This window comes from Amphiura filiformis, chromosome 19 (genome assembly GCF_039555335.1).
Source record: "Amphiura filiformis chromosome 19, Afil_fr2py, whole genome shotgun sequence".
Taxonomy (NCBI): domain Eukaryota; kingdom Metazoa; phylum Echinodermata; class Ophiuroidea; order Amphilepidida; family Amphiuridae; genus Amphiura; species Amphiura filiformis.
Window position 1 is genome coordinate 4,998,554 of NC_092646.1, and position 24,025 is coordinate 5,022,578.

General features: G+C 35.7%; 1 protein-coding gene across 1 annotated transcript in view; it reads right to left on the reverse strand.

Annotated features, from left to right (window-relative positions):
• Positions 1-24,025, reverse strand: part of LOC140140853 (testin-like) — a 223,264-nt gene that overhangs the window by 114,906 nt on the left and 84,333 nt on the right. The window contains 1 exon segment of the mRNA XM_072162599.1: positions 12,700-12,785. Within this exon segment, the coding sequence (XP_072018700.1) occupies positions 12,700-12,785 (86 nt within the window).

The following is a 24,025-nucleotide window of genomic DNA, read 5'->3' on the forward strand; positions in this document are numbered from 1 at the left end:
ATGTTCGTCTATACATAATTACCATGATTTCCTTTTCATAGTTCAATGTCATAGTCATTTATGGGCTAATACTAGGATCCCCGACAAGCTCATCTATCACGGCACAGTTCTTTAACTCCAATACATTTGTACATTCATTGAATGACCTTCGACAATTTGGGTACAAAAACTCATACTCTGCAACACGAGGTCAAATTTTGTACTATGGTGGTTTTATTGAGGTTATTGAACAGTGCCATTGGGATGAGGACATTTACTGCAATTAGCCACCAGCATTTGAAACATTCATTAACCCTAACAGAACTAGGACTCACTAAAGCTCACTATTAAAACCGCTCTGCGTGCACGGATTCCACGGGACTTGATGGCGCTTAATCAGACCAAGTCATATATACCCAGGGAATCGTTGGCGGGCCAACGTCACCTGTGTAGCTACATGCTGGGGATCTTCTGCGTGGCATGCGAGGGGTCCGAGGTTCGAATCCCGGAGGTGCCAAGTGACTTTCTTCTTCATCTTCTCTCCTTTTTCGTTCCTTCTTTCCTTCCGATAGCCAAAAACCTCGGGTAGGGTTAGGGTTAGTGACCATGCATATTTTCCTATATGCCTTGTTAACCCTAACAGAACTAGGACTCACTAAAGCTCACTATTAAAACCGCTCTGCGTGCACGGATTCCACGGGACTTGATGACTTAATCAGACCAAGTCATATATACCCAGGGAATCGTTGGTCGGGCCAACGTCACCTGTGTAGCTACATGCTGGGGATCTTCTGCGTGGCATGCGAGGGGTCCGAGGTTCGAATCGGGGGTGCCAAGTGACTTTCTTCTTCATCTTCTCTCCTTTTTCGTTCCTTCTTTCCCTTCCGATAGCCAAAAAACCTCGGGTAGGGTTAGGGTTAATGTTTAAATATTTGAAAACTGAATGTCATTTCCTGGTGTTTTGTGCATTGATGACTGTATTGGCCCTGCCAGTTTTGACTGAATGCGCAGCTTTCAGAGTATTACAGGGCTCTATTTTATAAAGCATTATCTTTATGAGAGAATTCTGAAGAATGTCTTCTTCTTAAAGGAGTATTTCGTGATCCTAGCATCCTCTATTTATGTCATTTTTCATTAGATATCCACGAAAAAAACCTATTCCCAAAATTTCAGTTGATTCAGATAGTTATGCATGATTATGTGTATTGCACTGCTCCATAGATAATGCGTTGTAATTTCGTTCTGGTGCACTAGAACGAAATTCAAATTTCACGATATCTTTGCAAAGCGAATTAATCTGCAAGAAATATGTTGTACATAAACATTATGTAGCCTGTTGTTTCCAATGATATAAAAATCTCAACTTTTTTTGAGAAAAGTGGGGGGATGAGGCTGTGGATCACGAAATGCCCCTTTAAGTTGACTAGAGAAGAACCTGCCCAACTTGAACAGATCTTAATATCTTAGGAAATAGGGTTCAAATGCAACAAATATTTCATCAAAACCCTATTAAAAAGTTACAAAAAGGTATAAAAAGATTGGATATTCTGAACAAAATTCATCTGAACTGTATAAACAATGCGCTATTTCATTTGAAATCGACACTCCTCCTGTGGAAGATTTAGCTAAAGTTGTCCACAGAGGGAGTATAATTGGGTAACTTTCATTTGAAATACTCATTCCAGTTGTGGACAATACAGGTTCGAAGCCATTTACAGGAAGAGTACGAGTTTCAATATAAATTAATTAACTCTAGTTAATTAGAAAGAATGAACAGTTTACCAACCCAAAGTGTTACAATTAAACATGACAACAAATAAACACAAATCCCCACCGGCACACAACCCAACTTGACAAAAAAAGCAAGGGAATGTGCTGGCATGGGAATCGAACCCACGACCTTCTGATCTCTAGACGGATGCCTTGTCCATTAGGCTACCAGCTCCCACTGATAAACGGTGGTTAAAGCTGGGTCTAATGTTATAGCAGTCATGGTATACATGTATATCATTGTATACCATATCGGGATTTGTGTTTATTTGTTGTCATGTTTAATTGTAACACTTTGGGTTGGTAAACTGTTCATTCTTTCTTATTAAATATATTCAGTTTCCTCTTGTAGCGAGCAATCGTTCCCCATTGTGTTTATTTGTTCTTGTGCAGGATGCGTATCCCCATTACCTACTTTACTTCTAGTTAATAGAGGTTATCCACTTTACTCATGCGTGACTTCTAACAAAAGGCGCTGGTTCCCGTAGTATTCCTCATTCAAACTAATTCAATGCACAACCTCGGAGTTACCTGCATGACTTTGGCGGGCTATTTTGAAATAGTCATGGTTGCACATGCAGGTACTTCTTTTGAAAGTCCTAAACAAGGTATAGGAGTCGCTGGTAGGATATGCAGCTTATAGAACACGGATAACCTCTATTCCATTTTAAAAACATACTCCCTCTGTGGAAGATGTTTCTTAAATCTTCCACAGGGGCATGGCAGATTTAAAATAGAATAGCCAAATTCTCCACACACCATTAGTTTAAGATAAAAATAAAATGGAATAAAATTTTTTTATTATAGCAAATAACTTTTGGTGATTTAACTCTGTTCATGCGGGTGTTGACTGCAGACGACAAGTTTCAAATTTTCTTTAAAAATTCCAAAATTTCAGAATTGTATATTCATTCATTCATTCATTCATTGTATTTTATTAAGTACGTAGGCCTCCAGCCCATAGTACAAAGCAAACAATAATTACACGGTGACAGACATTATTTACATGCATATGAAAGAAAAATCAACAATTTAGATTAATAGAGAAACATTATGTATCAGAATGCATATTATACCTGAGTTTGAGAGCAATATAAATAAACTCTGAAAGTGTTTGAATAACATTAATATCTTCATTTTTCATCAAAGAGATAAACTTATATAATGATGGATTGACTCTATAAAAAACAGGAATGTACTTATCTCTTAAAATCCGAAAAAGGGACATACCAAAACAAAGTGATATTCATCTTCAACACTACCATCATTGCACAATTCGCAAAACCTCTCCTCGGCGTTTATTTTATTCCACCTGCCAGTTTCAATTCTGAGAGGGTGATCGGAACATCTTAATTTTGCCATGGCCCTTCTTTTACCAAAATTTCTAATCAATAATAAGTACCTTTCAGGAGCAAGGAGTGATTTGAACTGAATGTAGGTTCTTAATTTATTCCTTGAACTCATATCAGAAAACCAATTTTGGAAGGAAATATCTCTAATTCTGGTGGCAAAAATATTCAAAAATAATTTTAAATCACCAACATCTTGAGTTTGCCACACTACACCGGAACCAGACGTCTGCAATAAGTGTTTTATATTTGTAGTCCAATTTGTCATACCACGTTGATCTAAATTAAAAAGCATCAGATAACATTTCTTTGGGTACTATCATTTGACATAAAAATTAATTTCAACCAATATTTTATACAACGCACAACCTGAAAAGTATACATAGGGGTCTTCGCACTCACCCAAAGAAGCACTATTTGATGTATTGTATGATACCCTAAAAACTTTTTACAGGCCTTAATATGTACATTCTCAATGCATCATATCTTTTTACACCCCAGATCTCAGAACCATAAAGCAAAATAGGTGCAATGACTGAATCAAAAATTTTGAAATATGCAGAGAAGGGCAAACCACCAACCTTTTTCATTGCACTTTCTAAAGCATACATTGCTTTTGTTGCTTGCATAGCAAGCGTTTTGGTTGCTTCAGTAAAAGTATTACCAGTTGAAACCATTATACCAAGATATTTATAGGCGCTAACAATTTCAAGCTCTTTACCTTGAAAAAACCACTTTTCATACCTTCCTGATTTGCCTCCTTTTCGGTTTATGATAACCTTGGTCTTATCTACATTTACTGACATGCCCCAAGTATTACAAAACAATTCAAGAACATCGATGTGTTTTTTAAACTACCAACACTATCTGCAACTAAAACAATATCATCTGCATAGAACAATGATTTGACTTCAGTGTTATTATCAAGTTGAATTCCACGACCACCATTAACATCAAGAAGTCTTGAAAGCTCACTAATAAAAATTGAGAAGGAAAGAGGGCTAATTTGGCAGCCCTGACGAAGACCAAAGGGGCAATCAAAGAGATCTGAAAGATGTGAGCCACTTTTAATACAAGATTTTAATATATTGTTTATATTACAAAGAATATTATACAATTTACCATTAACACCAATATCCTTAATTTTTTAGGAACTTATCCCGAGGTATGCTGTCAAAGGCCCTCGAGAAATCAACATAAAGACAATAACATTTACCACGTTTTCTGACCAAAAATTTTTGAATAATACCATGGAGTGTAAAAATGTTATCAACAGTCATATAGCCTTTCCTAAAACCGGCTTGATTTTCAGGCAAAATATTATTATTTTCACACCAAGAATACAAACGACTGTTTATAATATACATAAAAAATTTTCTTATGACATCGAGAAGAGAAATAGGCCTGTAATTTGAGGGACTATTCACATCACCCTTCTTAAAAATTGGAACAATAATACTTACTGTCCACGAATCTGGAATGACAGCAGTATCAAAAATTAAATTAAAATATCTTTCCAACAAAGGCAAAATGTAATCAAGAGAAAATTTAAACACCTTAGCTGGTAGTCCATCAGGACCAACAGCTTTTTTACATTTCATTTTAGAAACAGCAACTTCAATTTCATGCCTACTTATTGGAGCATTAAGCTCTTCGACGTCACGATTTGGATCAAACAAATTCTCCTCTTCAACCTCATTTTGATCAAAATTCACAAAATCATTTTTTTGAAAAACAGTTTGAAAGTGATTAAACCAATCATCAATACCCAAATTATTTGCAACTCTAGGCTCATTTTTAGAATAAATGTTCCTAAGAGTTTCCCAAAACTCGTTTGGGTCATTGACCTTATCTTCCAACTCCGTTTGTAACATTTTGTTATAAACGTCTTTTTTTGTTTTACATAACTTCTTATAATCTGACCGACAAGCAATATAATTTCTTAAATCAGTTTCAGTTCTTTTTGTTCTGAATTTCTTAAGTAAATTAAGCTTTTTCTTTTTCATTCTTCTACATTCATCATCAAACCAACCATCATTTTTCATATTATTATTATTACTACGACTTGGTTTACACAGCATGTTATTTGCAGCCAACTTCAATGCATTAATCAGCTGGGATGTAGCACTACTTACGTCACTGGAATTTATCGCATTGTCACACCCATTTAAAAGTTCATAAACCTCATTTGAAGCTAGATTGCACCTAAACTCATTAACATACTGGTCTTTCCATTTATACTTTTCATGAATGCTACCTGTACTACATGTATCATTGATATTATTTGTGAACATGTTATGCAAAGCTCCTGTCTTAATAGACCAGGTGATAGGTAAATGGTCGGATTCAGTACGCATAGTCACTTCAAAATCATTCACCGCATTAAAGAATTGGCTGCTCACCAGTAGATAATCCACAAGACTAAGACCTTGGTGACTAACAAAGGTATATTCACCTTCTTTATCTCTTTCTGACCGTCCATTCATGATGTGAATATTAAGTACTTTACACAACTCAATAAGTCTACGACCCCAAACATTAACAACTTTGTCCTTAGAGCAGCGAGCTGCACAGAAAGAATCTACGTTATAAACATCAGCATGATCAATGCTTGGAATATAGTCATATGAATCGTCCAAAATAAAATCATGTTCAGTACCTGACCGGGCATTGAAATCACCGAGATAAGAAAATTTGCTGTAGAATAAGGCGTTCTTAAATCTAGAAGAACATCTTCCAACGAATCAAAATTTAAATCAGACTTTCTTTCATGTCTTTTTGAGTCGATTGGTGGCAAATAAACAACTCCAAAAACAATATCATTTGTAAAACCAAAGAATTGTTTGTCCAGAAGTAAAAACACAGAATCACTTTGTTTTGTATTCAGAAGTTTAACTCCACCAATCAGATCATGTTTAAGGAAAATAGCAACACCACCTGCAATTCTACCTCTTTTTGGTTTTTCCCCATTACATGCAAAAACTTCATAATCAACAAACATATGCAAGAAATCATTTTCATCAATTGACCACGTTTCTGTGGTACCAATTATATCAAAAGTATTACAAAATTGCATAAAATCAGTATCAGTTGTTTTGTTTTTAAGTCCATTCACGTTCCACGACATACATTTTATAGTTCTTCTGCACAATGGAATAGTACTATTTTGGCCTTGACCATGCCCCTATAGCGACACTATTTCATTAGAGTCTTCGTCGAAAACAAACACCGACTTGTTATCCGCGTTATCGGCGACCACCAGTTTCTTTAACGTACATCGGCCTTTTTTACATGAGCTTTTATTTCTTTTTGCCGTTCTCGCAAGATTCCCTGGATTCGACGGGTGTTCTTACAGTAATCTTCGTTCACATACATATCACTACCTTTCAATTTATAAGATTTTGAAAGTACATTATCTTTGTCCTTATATCGAGAGAACATTACAATAATTGGTTTACTGTTATTTACTCTCAAGTAGGCCCATTATGTAGCGATGCGCTCTTTCTATATCAATGTTTTCAGTATCTATCCCCATCTTGTCTTTTATCACCTGTCTGACTTTTTTCTCCGTCTGCTCCCAAGATTCCATGACGTCCCTGCTCAATACCTGAAAAAATCAGGTTATTACGTCTGTTTCTATCTTCTAGTTAGTCCATAGAGCGATTTAGCGATTTGTTATGTTCTATCGAGTTTTAAGATCTTCTTTTGTTTGGCGCAGATCCTCTTCTAATAAATCAATTTTGTTCAACTTTTCTTGATTTTCAACAGATTTTTGCTCAATTTCACTCACCGAGTCTTGCAATGTTGATAACTTATCCGATAGTGAGTTCCATTGTATTTTCATGTCGTCGATACCTGACAGAACCTTGTCCAATCTACAATTTATCGCCGTTATGTCCTCTTTAGTAGCAAATTCAGATCCCGGGCCAGGGTGAGTTTCGATATCATTTCCCAGAAGCAAGAGTTTACGGGTAAAATTCAGAGAACATTGAGTAATTGAATTGTATATTGTCAGGACCATATTTGGAATCAGCATGAAAAATGTGTTAAAATGAGTACAAACAAGCCTTGGTTCAGTGGTTCTTAACATCTGGATATTTGAGAAAATATTTCAAAACTTGTACTTTTTATGTTGAAGCTTATGGCTAGCATGCAGAGTATTGATGTGCACATCACCATACGATACCATCAGCACACTTCCAACAAATTATTCTTCGGCCACTCAGAATCATTTTCCATCAACCACGGTTACAAGCACAGCTATAAGTTTTATCATAAATAGTCAATGGCAATGGTTGAAGTTGAGAATGATACAGCCACAGACTACTACAGACCATGTATCAACAGTCAAAGTCCCCGTATATTGAATGCTATGAATTCTTGCATATTCATGAGGGCCGATTGTTCGATTGGGCTGTGTCTAACAATCACGCCATGCGTGTCTTTGCGTATACGCGATAGAGCTTTGTGTGTCTTCGCGATTATGTGATGACCATAAATATACATGGTAAGTGTGTAACAGTATTGCCTGTCGCATTTCATGGAACAATCAGCCCTCATTATATCGGGCGATACTGAGACTTAGACTGCTTGTACGCGGTCTGCTATCTTTTTTGCCCATGGATACAGCCTATCATCATCTCATGAAGCTCCTTTGACATCATACGGACCAGTCTCAAATTAGTCAGGTCAATCAGTCAGATATGTATCTAATCCTCTCTGACTTTGTGAATTATTAATCAAACATCAGATGCACTCTAACATACTATAATTCCATCCACTGTCTCTATTCATTTAGGTAAAGGATTTTCATTCTTTCCTGGGTGCACTGGACTATTCCAGTTGAATTCCATACACCCCCTATATGGAAGTAAGATATGATCTTAATCTCCCACATAGGGTGTGTAGATTTCAAATGAAGTCATCCATTTAGGTAACCCTATTTGAAATTCATACTCCCTGTATTGAAGATTAAGGTCATGCTTCCATGACCCAAGGTTTGGTTTTCATTTAAAGTTCCATTCAGAGATTTGCTCATCCTGAGGATCGTACAAATCATCAAAATTCAGATTTTGGCACCTTTATATATAGATGGGCTAACACAGCTTGCAAGTGGTTAAGACAAAAGCTGTGTATTAAAGACACAGTAAGACATTTTACATAAATATGCAATTTCTCTACATACATAGAGAAATTAGCTACATGTAATAGAATGGGGTTTCAACTTTGTCAATACTGCTGTTTTCTTCATTTGGTGTGAACTATTATTTTAATGCTACACTTTTAGACAAATTATAAACTATTTTAATTTTTACACTTTTGCTGGAATCACTGAATGGGCCCTTTAAGTATGTCAAAATTGAAATCTATTTTGAAGGTAAGATGTCAGTAGGCCTATATCCCTTTAAACAGGATACCTTGAAGAGCATGCATGGAATGAATAAATAGGCAGGTGTGTTTCACTGAGGAAATACTTTGTCACTTCCGTGATCTGACAATGAAGCTGGAGTAATACAAACGGGAGAGGATTGTCCATGACACGTTCAATAAAAAGCTACTTCCAGGAATAAGGACAAGATTCTTAACCTTGCTATTACATAAATGTGTTTTAAACCTGTGGGGCTATTTTAGTTGAAATTCATACACCCCCTATGGAAACATGATCTTAATCTTCCACACTGGGGTATCAATTTCAGATAGAGTCGCCCATTCAGGTAACCCCATTTGAAATTCACGCTCCCTGTGTGAGATATTAAGGTTATGTATTCCACAGGGGGTGTATGGATTTCAACTGGAATAGCCCATTAGGTCACTACAGCCTTTCTTTCAATGCCCTTGATTGGTTAATTATGTGATCAGTTATCATCTGAGTAACCAATCAAAATAGAGCTTCTATTGCCATGGGTATTATTACCTTTTTACAGTGCTCCTGATTGGTTAATTACATGATCAATCATCATCTGGGTAACCAATTGAAATTGGGATCAAAAAGCTCTATTTTAATTGGTTACTCGGATGATTATATCAAGTACGTAACCAATCAGGGGCATGGAAAGAAAAGTAATTGGGTTTATACAATGTCTAAAATTGCAATACCTGATTCCCAGCCATTATAAGTGAGAATTTTATTCTGTAGGCTATATTTTTGTTGTGTGTCACATTGCTAGTTTGCCAGCCATTCTGTTTCAGGATATATACATGACTTATCTGTATCTTATCTGGAATAATTCAATTTTCAAAAAACATCTTCCAATTAATCTCTCAAACGATATCAAAATCTCAACTTCATCAAATAAACAAAATGAACTTTCAACATGGCTCATCAAAAATATTATGTAGGCCAAGTTTAATGCCAGACTTGCTCCTAGCATATGCCATTGGGCTATTCCAGTTGAAAACCATACACCCCCTATGGAAGACATGACCTTCATCATCCACACAAGACATGTGAATTTTAAATGGGTTTACTTCAATAGGTAACTCCATTTGAAAGATACACCCCCTATGTTTGGGATGAAGGTCAAGTCTTCCATAGGGGGTGTATGTATTTCAACCGTAATAGCTGATTGACTAGACACGGCCATATTTTGATTCCATCATGCAATAAGGTTTCATGAGTTGCAATTAAAAGGCACACATCCTAGCTACCTCAACTCACTAGGGAGACTAGTAATGAAATTTGGAATGCGTATTGCTCGCTTGGTTACCTTAACAGATGTATAGGCAATACAATATAGCATCAATATTGTACAACATCCATAAGCATGAAGAAGCAGTGGCTTTGGGAGATTTTGAACATGGCAAATTCTGACAAACCCAAATTTTGTTGATGACCTGTCCAGGGGGTGCCCACTGCTCAAAGGGGTTGTCATCGGAGTCAGAAAATTTGGTCAAAAATATCTTTTTTTTCCCAGTATCAGAATAGTATTTTTCTTTTACCTGTAATTATTGGAGGGGCTGAAGGGTATTCGAGCCCCCACACCCAAATTATTGGGGAAGGAGTTGATCCTCTGCTACAGTCTGTCCATATAGAAGTACAAACCAAATCTGTGGCATCTGGGGTTGATGCTTTGCGTCACACACACTGCATGTTAAAAAAATGTGATGCGTAAAGAGGGTGGTGCGCTAGGCAAGTACAAATCACGCAGCAGTTGCTGCGCCAAAGAAGCCTTTACACACGCATTACACTGAAATAATTAATCTCATACCTCCAATTTCCCAGGTCTGTATACTTTGTACTTCTATGTGGACAGACTGTAGCCCACCCAGTTCTGAAGCCTATGTGGAGGTTGGACAGATAAAGGAACAACAAAAGGTTTTCCTGATCCAATAATTAACCTAACCACTCCACCATTAGCATGGATAAAATAATAGGCCACTAATTGATCCTAATTGCTCACATTTTTCTAAGAAATTTTCGTAAAATTTAAGAAAATTGCTTAAATATTGAAACTTGTCATCTATAGACGACACCTGCGTGGAATGAATGAATGAATGAATCTTTATTTCCATAATAAAAAACAAAATACAATGAAAGAGTGTTAATGCTCTACGTGCTAGCCATGCACTTCAATGGAAAAAGTTGAAGTTTTGAAATATTTTCTCAAAATATCAAGGGCTATCTTAAGAACTACTGGACCAATACTAGGCTTGTTTGTACTCATTTTAATGCACTTTTCATGCTTATTCCAAATATGGTCATGAAAATTTACATTACTGAAATTTTTTATGAAACTTGTTAAGCATTGCCAAACTTTATGCATAGCTGCAACACTGATCAGGGGTAGTTGAAAAAGGACGGAGTAAAGCACAAAGTTAATCAAAAAAATTATTGAACCCTTAATTAAGCAAAATAGAGACGGAATAGAGAGAGAAACCAGCTGGTTTCTGGTCCATTACTCATCCGGCTGGCTGGCCGGGATAGATAGATGAGTTACATTGCTTCCTAGTCATCTCATAATCATTATCAGTTAAACTCCATCACAAATATTAAATTCATCATCTTGGCTTGATCGGGCAGTGGATCGATGAGAAAGAAGGTCAAGAAAATGGGGACTCCACACAGAAGCCAGAACTGCATCAATATAGATTTCTCTAGTACGCAGACGATGTTACACCATCTGGGCCCAATTTCACAAAGCGTTATTATCAATCTTACAAATTGATTTACACACACAATCCCTTATTAAATCAAGCGTACGATCGATCATAAATCTTTGTGAAACACTGCGATGTACTCGGGGATGTATTATAATGCATTTACAAGAAAAGACACTACGCGATCATTTCCCAGATGCAGATCTGAGTAATGTGTATACAGGTACTCAGGCCTGCAACCAGGATTTATTTGGGGGGGGGGCTGACTTTGAAAAAGTAGACATTTTTTTTCAAAATTTTGACCTTTTTGGACTAGGCAGAGATTTTGCAACTTTTTTGACCAAAAAGGCATAAAAAATCCTATTTTTTCCCTCGATACACTCACAAATGGGACTTTTTGGGTCTTTGGCGATTTGGAGGGCATCCGCCCCACAGCGCCTCTCCCCTGTTTACGGGCCTGCAGGTGCTACTATTCATGTGGATCCCAGGAGTGTACATTGGTGAAGATAACAAAAGTGCACATTGATATGGAGTTCCTCTCACATGTGGACACACCCATTACATTCCACTGCATTAATGATTCAATCATGTCTACCAAATATATCTATACAAGGGGAAGGTTGACAAATCTTTTGAGCTGAAAATCAAGCGATTGAAAAAATATAACAAAATGCACCAAAATGTATAGGCATTTTATAAATTCATGTATGTGTGTATAATACCTCCAAACAGAAATATTGTTAAGTGCCATTAGTGCTACTACCTCTTTCAAGTTGTGTATGCTATATTACATTCAGCATACATTTTGAGTAATTAATGTGCTATCTTCGGTAGATAGCAATAAACATCATTTAATGCTATATTCAGCATGCTATATTTAACATGCATGCATTTCAAGTAGTTAATGTGCTATCATCAGTAGATAGCAATAAACATAATGGTAAGCTATCTTCAGTAGCTAGCACTAAATTAAATATTAAAATGAGCAGAAATTTGCATGATTTTGGCTAAAAATTTGGAATGTTGATGATAAGTAAGGTTAAATCATGCAAGTCTACCACAGATGGGAGAGTAAATTTTAATCATTTTACATTTTCTTCTGTATTCTGTCTAGCATGGGGAGTATGTAATTCCCAGAGATTGTGGACTTTGAGGGCCAGTCGAAAAAATAATGACGGTCAACACATATTTTCCCTAGTCTGAAAAATCAGGCAAAGGCTGATTTTAATCATCATAGGTGTCGCTAAACCTGCTAAATATAGCTGTGAAGAAAAAATTGTATTTTCTTAAAGCATATTTAGTACACATCTCTATGGGAATGGCATTTGGTAGTGCGAGATCATAAGCCTATGTATAAATACAAATACATGTATGTGTGTATAATATAATAGCCCTATGCATATAGGAATAGAAAAGGACTGAACCTCTCCTGTACCATACTTTGGGCATTTTGGCACCCTTGTACACCCCATAGGCACCCATTTATACACCCATTGATTCTTACCTCCATTTGTGTGGCATAAATCCTAGACAGGCTTCTCCACATCGTAGGCACGGTTGACCTTTATCCACTTCCTCATATGGAAATGTCTGCAATAGAGAAAACAAGAACACAAAATAAGGAGCAAAAAATACAACAAAATATATTTATTTCAATATTGCTGAAATTGGCACAAGTGGATCAAATTGTGTCAGAATTATAAAAGTTGTTCTAAGCAATAAATTTTACTATAGCTTTCATTTTCTCTCTGAAAAAAATTAAAATACAAATTTATTACTAGCAGCTAATTTAATTAACAACAATGTACAGGCATCAAAAGAATTAAGGTACCAGTAATTTTCACCACTGTCTCTCTAAATGTAAAAGAGTGAATTTCCACTTTTTCAAGGAATTGAACGAAAGACAACCCATTTTTGAGTGGTACCAGCAGCCAGTAGCTGCATCTGTTAGCTCAATCATTGCAATCAGTCCAGAAATAAAGACACAATGATCCAAAATCCCAAAGAAGATACAAAAATAAAAGATGCAAAATGCTCCTTTGGATGCCCTAATGATTTTACACAAATCAAGTTTGAATGAGAGGACTAGCACCGTGCTTTCCATTGATTAGACAATTAAAATGCAACTTTTGATTTTGTTCCTTCCTTGGGTTTTTGATTACCGTTTCTTTAATTCTCATTCATACACTCCTATATCAAAGCAGCTAATCTAAAAAGCTGTTAGAAAAGTACGAAACATGCATTGATTGTGTATATTGTGCACTCCGCGTACTACGCGCAGTGTTCGCCCGTGTTCGTGTTGCGTAGGATTCATTTTTCAGGCGGGTTGATGCATTTATATTTGGTTCTGTTTTCCAACATTTTTAGTGATAATTTGTTATATATAAAAAAGTAAAAATCACATGTTTTTTTCTTCTCGTGTATGAAATAGATTAATAAACTTGTATTACTTATTGCTCGAGAAAATAGACAAAATAATGCACTTGCGCTGATGTTGATGCGTCTAATGCACTCCCCCCTTCAGAGCTCGTGCATTAGACGCATCAACATCAGTGCGCATGCATTATTTTGTCTAATTTCTCTCCCAATAAGTAATACTCGTTCATTAACCTATAAACCAATTTCAATAAATGAGGTCTTAAATCAGAGCTAAAGAATGATGGTTTTAAATTGGACACAATTGTTTTTGTTTAGGATATACAAGGGTGAACATAACTGGTACCTTAATTCTTTTGCTGTCTGCATATACCATACAGAGGGTGCATACATAATTTATTCATTTGCACCGGATATGCATGTTGCAATGACATACCTCTAATATAGTACAACCAATATAGACTCATCAAGTTCAAATGAGTTTTAAGAAGATATAAATAGGTTTATGGTGATGCTGCTAAATCCCTCTGTGTGCTAGTTTGTCTGGGGATAACATGTGTAGAAAGTGCTTCCTGTCTCAGGGGTGTAATGGTAATATGAAGGAACACATGTCTGCTTCCTCTATCATGTAAAACATCATCAATGAGGTTTACAACATATAATATTAATTTGTTGGTTCTCGTCCGCTCTTGTCTCAATTTGTTTTTGAGATTTTTTAAAAATTTGAAGACTTTGGAATGCTTTAGGAAAACTTTATACAGCTAAATAAATATATTAGAAAACAAGAATCACTTACAAGTCTTTCTGTGTATTTTAGAGAGTTTATCCCTCAAAATCTAACATTTGTAAAAAGAAAGACAGAAGAAAAAAAGAAGGGTCTCTTCATTTTTCTCGAGCACTGTTGGAAAAGATTGAAAACTACTAACAGTGCAAATTTTACATTGAAAAAAAAAACCACCCAAAAACTTGTAGACCTCCCTTCATCATCAATTTACAAAAATTCTCGGGATGAAAACCAAAACATTCATTTTATGTAGCCATTATTAGGCATTATATATATTATTTAGATATGCACTGCCACAAATAAGGATGGATATTCATGTTAGAAATAACAGACAGGATGAGCTTCATTGGACTATTCCAGTTGAAATCCATACACCCTATGGAAGACATGACCTTAGTGAATGTGAATTTCAAATGGAATCACCCATTCGGGTCACTATTTAAGGCAATGTCTTCCACATGGATTTCAACTGGAATAGCCCATATTTAGTTTGTGACATCAGTAATTTTTTTTATGATATTTAAATCTCTCCACATGGGTGTCAACTGCAGACGACAAATTACATTTTTTTTAATTCACAAATTTCAGAATTGTACATTTTCATGACCATATTTGGAATCAGCATAGAAAATGCATTAAAATGAGTACAAACAAGCCTAGTGTTATAATTTTAGTTAGATGTGTACAATATAGAATGCAGAAACTATCCATATGCCTATAAAGCTGCTATTTGTATTGCTTTATGCATACCTGCCAACATTGTAAAAATAAAAATCTGTACAGGGTGCTTGCGCGATCCGAGGCGCCTTGAAGCACGCAGCTCTCCCATAAGCGGCACATGCTTGCCAACCTTTGGAACTAAGGTTGGTGTATAATTAGAGTGAAGCAAGAAGCGAAACAAAACTTTGGAAAAAAGAAGTTATACTTGTTATTCAAGGTTGGGAAAAAATTTAAAAAAAAAAAAAATGTTATTAAATTTTTTTTTCTAATTTTTTTTTTTTTAAATTCAAAGTTTTTGGCAACTTTAGAGAACCACTGGACCTATTCTGAAGTGCTAAGATCATTCACAGGTAATTTAAAAAACTAGTGTTTACCTCTTCATGTATCACATATGTGACCCCTCGGCACAACTGAGCCCGGATGTCGCCAGTGCCACTATTGAGATATGCTCCATCGAACTTAACAATAAACAATAGGAAACAAAGGATTTATTGACTGTTTTATTGATTTTTCACTACTTAAATGTCAAGTACTATAGACATGATATACATCATTTTAAAGCTAATTTCAAGCAGAATATTTTGGTTGAATATCTCAAAAATGATGATTGGCGACTTCAGGGCTCAGTTGTGCGAGGGTCACATATTATAGATGCATTGGTTTTGCATGCATTTATAATATGTGCTACATGAAGAGGTAAATATTGGTTAATGGTTTGCATATTAAAAATAACAAACTGTAATTTGTTTGTAATTTTTCCAATTTTTTTAATTAACTGTGAATGATCCTTATGATCCTAGCAGTTCAGAATAGGTCCAGTGGTTCTCCAAAGTCGCTAAAAACTTTGAAAAAAAATCTAAAAAAAAAGGTTTTTTTTTTTTTTTTTTTGCATTTTCAAAAATCGGATTCGTTCCGATTTTTGAGGTCAAAGGTCACAAAAATCGGAACGAATCCGATTAAATCGGAACAGTTGGCAGGCATGCTTTATGTCCTATAAAGCTGCTATTTGTATTGCTTCATGATGATTTACAACATGATTGGTTATGCTCATTGAGGAACTTTTTAAACTGCTTATTTTGTACAATTTGTGCTTCTTATCAAGGTATAGCTTCCAGGGTTCGCAGGTTTTTGCCGCAGGTGGAAAAAACCACGGTTACTGCCGTTTTAACCGCTTGGCAAAAACAGTTTTTGCCGGCAAAAATGGCAAAAACTAAAAAAGTGATTTATACTTCAATTTTTTCATCTCAAAACAAATGATTAAGTTACTAAAATAATTTTCTGAGTGCAACATGACCAGCTTTTGTAATTATAAATAACATATTAAGAAATTAAATGCATGTGTTTTCATTGCTCAAGTGCATTTAACCGAAATGTGGCATATATATCAAATTCAAAACTTTTTCATTTTAAGGACTTGATGAGACAAAAAATATGTTGAATGATTCATTCAAAGTTTTGAGTTACTGTTTATGAGCTTTTTACGTTAAATTTTTAATATTTGAGTGACTATGTGTGAGTTTTTGCCAGTTTTTGCCATTTTTGCCGGTTTAAACCAGGCAAAAACTGTTTTTGCCGGCAAAAAACGAACTCTGTAATAGCATCTACTTCCTTTTTAATATTAATTTGGTATTTCATTTGTGTTTAAATGCTGCATACTTTAATTATGTAAAGTGCTTTGAGGCATTTGCACAAGGCACTTAATGTTTATATTACTTTTATTATCATTATTGTTAGATTGGATTTGCGGTTCCATCCATAAGTCTATATGATAATAATGAAAGTCCAATTGTGGGGTCACAATGCCATCAACTTGAGTACCTTATTAACCATTATGAGCTATAATGTTTAAGGTATCAATAAACCAACTAATTACATAATCGGCAGATAGCAAATAACAATGATATCTTCATAAGAATGAACATGCTATCTTCAGTAGATAGCACTAGGCAATTGGTATGCTATCTCCAGTAGATAAAACCAAGCAATTGGTATTATGTGTGCTATCTTCAGTAGATAACAATAAACAATCAGTATGCTATAATAGTCAGCAGAAACAATCACACACAAGAATAATATAATGTCATCAAAGAACATTTTTCACTATATTTAGCATGCATGCATTTCAAGTAATTAATGTGCTATCTTCAGTAGATAGCAATAAGCACAATGGTATGTTATAGATATCAACACACAATCACTATGTTATTATATTATTTTCAAAGTAACTTATAAAGTATTTTAGGGCATTGAATCAAAAATGAATTGATATATTCAGCATGCATTTCTAGTAATTAATGTGATACCTTCAGTAGACAGCTATAAGCATATTGGTATACTATCTTCCGTAGATAGCAATAAACGTATTGATATGCTATCTTCAGTAGATAGTGATATGCTATCTTCAGTAGATAGCAATAAACATATTGATATGCTATCTTTAGTAGATAGCAATAAACATATTGATATGCTATCTTTAGTAGATAGCAATAAACATATTGATATGCTATCTTCAGTAGATAGCAATAAACATATTGGTATGCTAATCTTCAGTAGATAGCAATAAACATATTGATATGCTTTCTTCAATAGATAGCAATAAACATATTGATAATATCTTCAGTTGTTTCTTGAATGGAGGTGATTGAACTTCGCCATCCAAGATGAGATCATTTTGGTTCCTTGTCTAATTGACCATACTTAACTTTTTCTTCATGTGCGTGTCAACTGCAGATGACAAGTTTCATTTTTCTAATTCAAAAATGTCAGACTCAGAATTGTAAATTTTCATGACCAAATTTAGAATCAGCATGAAAAATGCATAAAAATGAGTACAAACAAACCTAGTATTGGTTCAGTGATTCTTGTAATAGCTCTTGATATTTTGAGAAAATATCTCAAAAGTTGGATTTCTTCTGTCGGAACCTATGGCTGGCACATAGAGCATTAATGCTCTGCGTGCTAGCCATGCGCTTCATCAACGGAACAAGTTCAAGTTTTGAAATATTTTCTCAAAATATCAAGAGCTATCTTAAGAACTACTGAACCAATACTAGGCTTGTTTGTACTCATTTTAATGCAATTTTCATGCTGATTCCAAATATGGTCATGAAAAGTTACATTTCTGAATTTTTTGAATTTTAAAATAATTTTGAAACATGTCGTCTGCAGTCGACACCCGCGTGAAGAGAGTTAAAAGCCATCTCAGTCCCTGGTCATTATTATGTTTATTTATATTACTAGTATACTACTGCTCATATTACAAGAAAATGATACCTACTATAATAGGTAGATCAAATCTTCTTTTAGTATGGTATCTTTTTCAAAGTCCAATCTGGGAAGAAAGTTTTGAGTCCATAATTTCTCTGTTTATATAAATGATGAACTCTAGCGGTCATATTACAAGAGATGATAGGAGGCTTCATGCATAGATCAAGCAAAATTAACTAGCCTAGCTATAGTCTGTTGTAAATGTATTTTTTCTCTCAGCAGGTGAGCGACGTCAGTGTGCATTTCATTGGTCAAAGTTGACCTTTCAGCATTTCACACTTACGATTCAGGTAGAGAGAAAGGTGGTCAGCCTCCTAATAAAGGGAGCATGCATGGCACACTGGTTTAAGGTCTTTGCCTTTGGTGCAAGAGGTCCCGGGTTAAATTGCTCTCCCCATGGCTCATCTGGTAATGGCGGGGCAGATGAACCATGACAAAAAGTCCTCATTACAGTTCGATCAGGATGATAAGCCCGATTGTTGGCTACACTTGACTGTCCTGCAAAATTCCCTGACCAGCTATCTATACGGCGACCCCCAAAGCTTCGTCAGCGTTATCTCCTAGATTTCTGCTGTTAATGCCTAGATATGTTCGACATAAAAAAAACCACTTTTGTTTATAAGATGTCATTGAACTTTTGAGTTGTTCCCAAACCTGCCATCTTCCAATGTTTCATAGAATTTAATTTAGCTTATTTTGTATTTCTTGCAGCTATTTTTAATTTCACTTTTTTGACTATAGAGAAAGTTAATGCAGTGCATAAGATAAACCTGAGAGCACTTAATTCCTCAGAACGCATTGCCTCCCTTGTCCCCTCGTATTAATAACAATTTATTATCACACTTTTATCAAATGTGTTTGTTTAGTGCCGGCAATGGACTAGTGCAGTTCACACACCTCAAGTTATTTCTGGTTGCCCCGGTGACAGGTTGCTTCTCAGGTGCCATGTCAGGGTGCCAAATTCAGCACCTTGTGCATAGGGTTGTCAGATTTGATTACACTCTTGAGAAATTGTTGTTTGTGTCTCATTTTATATACTGTAAAAATGGACAATTTTCGAGCTGCATTTAATTTTGCCTTTTTTATGTTCAAGTTCCAAGCTGCTATCACAAAAATATCAACGTGTATATTCCTTTTGTGTATCAATGTTAGGAAATATAGAATTGGAAATTTAAAAACAAAGAAACAGTTCAAAATTGGCAAAGCGCTAAAAATTACCACCTTTACAGTATTTGTGCCCGGTATTTGTGTCGTTAACCCCCAGTCCCATTTCTAGTTCACACTTCGATGTCAAGACGGAGTATCGTTTTTGTCAAAAACCAATTTGAAAAAGTTTTGCCTGTACAGGCAAAACTTTTACCCAATCAGCTAATCCATTTATAATTCACACTACCCCTGTGGAAGATTTTGAAGATATGTTCCACAGGAAGAGTATGAATTTCAAATGGAATTAGCATATTAGGTAGCTCCATTTACCATCTGAGATGATGAAACCTGAATCTCCCACAGAAGGAAGGTGCATTTCAAATAGAGCAACCTCATGTGTTTATTCTATTTGAAATTCATACTCCCCCTGCAGAACATATTTTCTATTTTCTTATTTCATATTTTCTTACTCAGGGGTAGTGTGTATTTTAAATGAAATATCCCGATTGGATCAGATCTGCCGAGCAATGATGTCACATGTCAAGTGGTCAATAAGATCAATGTATTATAACAGATTCAACCCATCCTGGAATGTTTTTCAAACAAATTCAGGTTACCGGGTATGGCAAGCCAAAAGCCCCATTACGTATTGCGACAACGCGTTGCTTTCGCCAAAGCAACGCGTTGCTAAGCCAGCCAATAGAAATAGAGCTTTTAGCAACGCGTTGCTTTCCCAAAGCAACGCGTTTGCTTACATACTCAATTCAGTGGCGCCCAAGTCGAGTTTTTGATTAGCCAATCATATCGGCGCTTTGAAGAGCTGTTGGTTATGTCCATCCCGCCTTAGTGGTAGGCCTACTAGTTGTTACATGTTTTGTGTGTATCGCACTATAATTGTACACTTAATTGTAGACCTAAATACTCAGTCTGAGAAATTCCTTGAGCAACAATATTAATTTGTTCATATCATAAAACGAAATCCATTTCAGGCGTAAAATTTCACAGATATTATGAGAACAATAAATAAGCTTATAAAGAGTTTCTTGCATGCTTGTGTGTATCCTGTAAGAGTCACTGTGATTGGTTGTCGCCACAAGACGTAAAGAATGACAACAACGTGTTGTTTGCGAAAGCAACGTGAAAGCAACGCGTTGTTTAGGGAAAGCAACGTGTTGCTAAAAGCTCTATATCTGGCTTAGCAACGCGTTGCTTTCGAAAGCAACGCGTTGTCGCAATACATAATGGGCCTTTTAGCTTGCCATAACCGGGTGACCATGCATATCAAGCTATGCATGACTGGCAGATGATTGACCGGCAGCCTGGGTTTGTTGGAAAAACGTCCTACGATGGGTTGAATCTCCCATAATTTATATTAAGAAGTATACTGCATTTTTTAGTAAAATGGCTAAAACTGGACAAATAGGGGCCTATGTCTCATGTGATCTGAATCACCTTGATATAGCTATAAAGATTAGTAACTGGTTCAATCTGGAATAATTAAACTACCATACTGAAATTTCATTAAAATTACACAATTTTGTTGGTACCAGCATTTGAAGCTTCAAATGCTGGTAAGGTATAACCTGATGTAATCTGTGACAATGTTATGTATTTTTCAGCGAAATGGTAAGTCATGTTTGCTTGTATTTTTGCTTGTATCTCAATTTTGCAATTGACAAAAGACTAAAGGCCAGTTTCTCAAAGCATGGCTGGTGGTCAGGCTTCCCAAGCCATCAGGCTTAAGCTCAATTAGTCCTAAATACCAGTGTTTACAATTTCACATCATACATCACCTAGAAAGATAAATCAATAAAATGGATCCACATTGGTAGGGCTAGCCTACTGGCATTAGGAGCCTGACAACTAGCCAAGCTTCAAGAGATCTGACCTAAAAGCCTTAACCTGGCATACACTTCTAGTGCCCGTTTCTATTCATCGTTATGTATTCTTCTCCCGTGCATTATTTTCGCGAACTACCCTTCACAGCCCAAATTATATAAACCTGCACGCTAAACAATGCATTATCTAAAACCTGCACGCTAAACAATAGATTCTAGATAATCCGTGCACGCTCAAATACTAGAAATACTACTTTCACATAACCATAAAGTAGAGTTAGGTGGCGCTTTAGACACAGAGATCACATAACTATATAATTGTCTGTTCGATATATAAAAAAAAAAAAAAAGTACGAATATACATTCTGTGGTGTTAAAATGGTATAGTTACAAACAGTGTTCTATAATAGTGTACAATTACCGAATAAGGTGCAACTCGCTAGACTTGAGTCCAGTCCTCGTTTACGGAGTTTAGGATTAGGGTTTAGGGTTGGGATAGGGCAGTCTTGTAATAAGACTAGTAGAGTTGCACCCTTGCAAATATCATTGTCATAAATTATGATTAAGGACCTCAAATAAATCAAACATCAAATGAGAATAATCGAGCTTCTATTAATTAAAAAAAGGGCCAAAAACAGGTGGATCATAATTATACAAGATGACACCATTGCAAAATATTCAGCATTTTACAAATGAAATAGGCCTACATGTAGGCCTATATCTAAAATAACATAGCCGGGCCCGGGAAACACACACTAGCGCATAATATCATGATCATGCTTTATAATACCATAGGCCTTCAAACACATGTGTTTGAAGGCCTATGATAATACTGAACAAATTGTTAAATCCCAATGTCGTGTGTTTTAATATAAGTAGTTCAAATTATAGAGCTATAAAGTCCAGTTGATATTCACCGTAGTACTAGTCTGACATCTAAATCGATCGTTTCCAACTGGTTCAGTGCTCTCTGTGTTCGAAACCACGATATTAAATGATCACAACATAAAGTCAAGTCAATTAAAACCATGCGTGAATAAGTTACCTAAGTATGACGTATGGCGCAATCGATTCCATGGATTACAGGGATTGATTTTCTTTACCAGTTAAATGCTACGTAGCTGGTCAATGTCCTGACGGTGTTTTTAAAATGTAAGATATTTTCCTAATATTAAAACTAATATAATGAATGCAGCAATTAATATTGCCTATTGTTTTAATAGGCCTACACTCAAAGTGTATGACGGATAATGTACTTTCGTGCAAATGCATTCGTCAAGATAATTGCACTTGCCATGGAGTTATTGCATTTAGCTTTCGAGCCTATCGGCTCTCAAGCTAAATGCAATAACTCCACGGCGCGTGCGATTATCTTGACGAATGCATTGCACTCAGTTCATTATCCTTATCATAGATACATCAGACTTTGCTATTACATTGCCATTAGCTCTCATATTGGACCAGTTTATCAATTGACACTTCCTGTTTCTCCCTTCTATAAAGCCTCTAATAGCATACTGATGGATAGGCATAGTAAATGACTTATGGGTCTAAAATATAATGTCAGCATTGATGAGATCATACCGTGGAAACTTGGCATGTTGCCCATGGGGATCGACGCTAAGTCAGGTACCGTGTGAGCAAACTAAAAAATAGCGCAAATAGCGTGAGCGTACACAAAAGAAACTTCGCGCGATGTCGCCAGGTCTGAACGCTGTACCGGCATCAGCTGAATTCGAGTACGCTTAGAGGGCACAGGCATGGAAAATTCAATCTGTTTACTTATTAATCTGAGGATGAGATATTGTGGGTTTAGTACAACAAAGGCGTATCTATAATAGCTGCCATATAGACAATTTGACCATTTCCGCATTCTATATTGTACTCATATGACACCTGGCAGCTATTGCACATAAGACCTCCTTGCACTACACCTTGATATAGGCTACTTTTTAACTCTCTGCAAGTTTCAAATTTGTTTTAACAATTATATTTGGAAATCAGCATGAAAAATGCATAAAAATGAGTACAAACAAGCCTAGTATTGGTTCAGTGGTTCTTGAGATAGCTCTTGATATTTTGAGAAAATATAATATCTCAAAACTTGGACTTTTTATGTTGAAGCCTATGGCTAGCATACAGAGCATTAAAATATAAGATGATATAGAGCAATAGAAAATCAAAGAGAGAAAGACTTAGAACTAAAATTGAGAGATTTGTGAGGTTTTTCAACATCAGAACATACTCCTGATGACAAGTCAGATCACAAATAAAATACATTTGGATTTGATATCGTATAACATCCAGTCATGATCTGTTAGGCTATTCCAGTTGGAACCCATACACCCCTATGGGATACATGCCCTTAGTCTTCAACACAGGGAGTGTGAATTTCAAATTTGGTTACCTGAATGAGTGACTCTATTTAAATCTATACTGCCTGTGTGGGAGATTAAGATTATGTCTTCCTCAGGGGGTGTAAGAGTTTCAACTGGAATAGCGCATTACATTGTGGGTTATCAACATATCTAATCTTATCAAGCAAACGAGCTGTTTGTTACAAAAAGACATTTTAAATTACGACTGAAAGACGATGACAAATTCTTTTGTAGTTCATTATTTTCAGTAATGTAAAATAAGTCAGGACCAGTACTTCCAATTTTGATGGAAATTTCAGCATATTATTTCTACATAATATT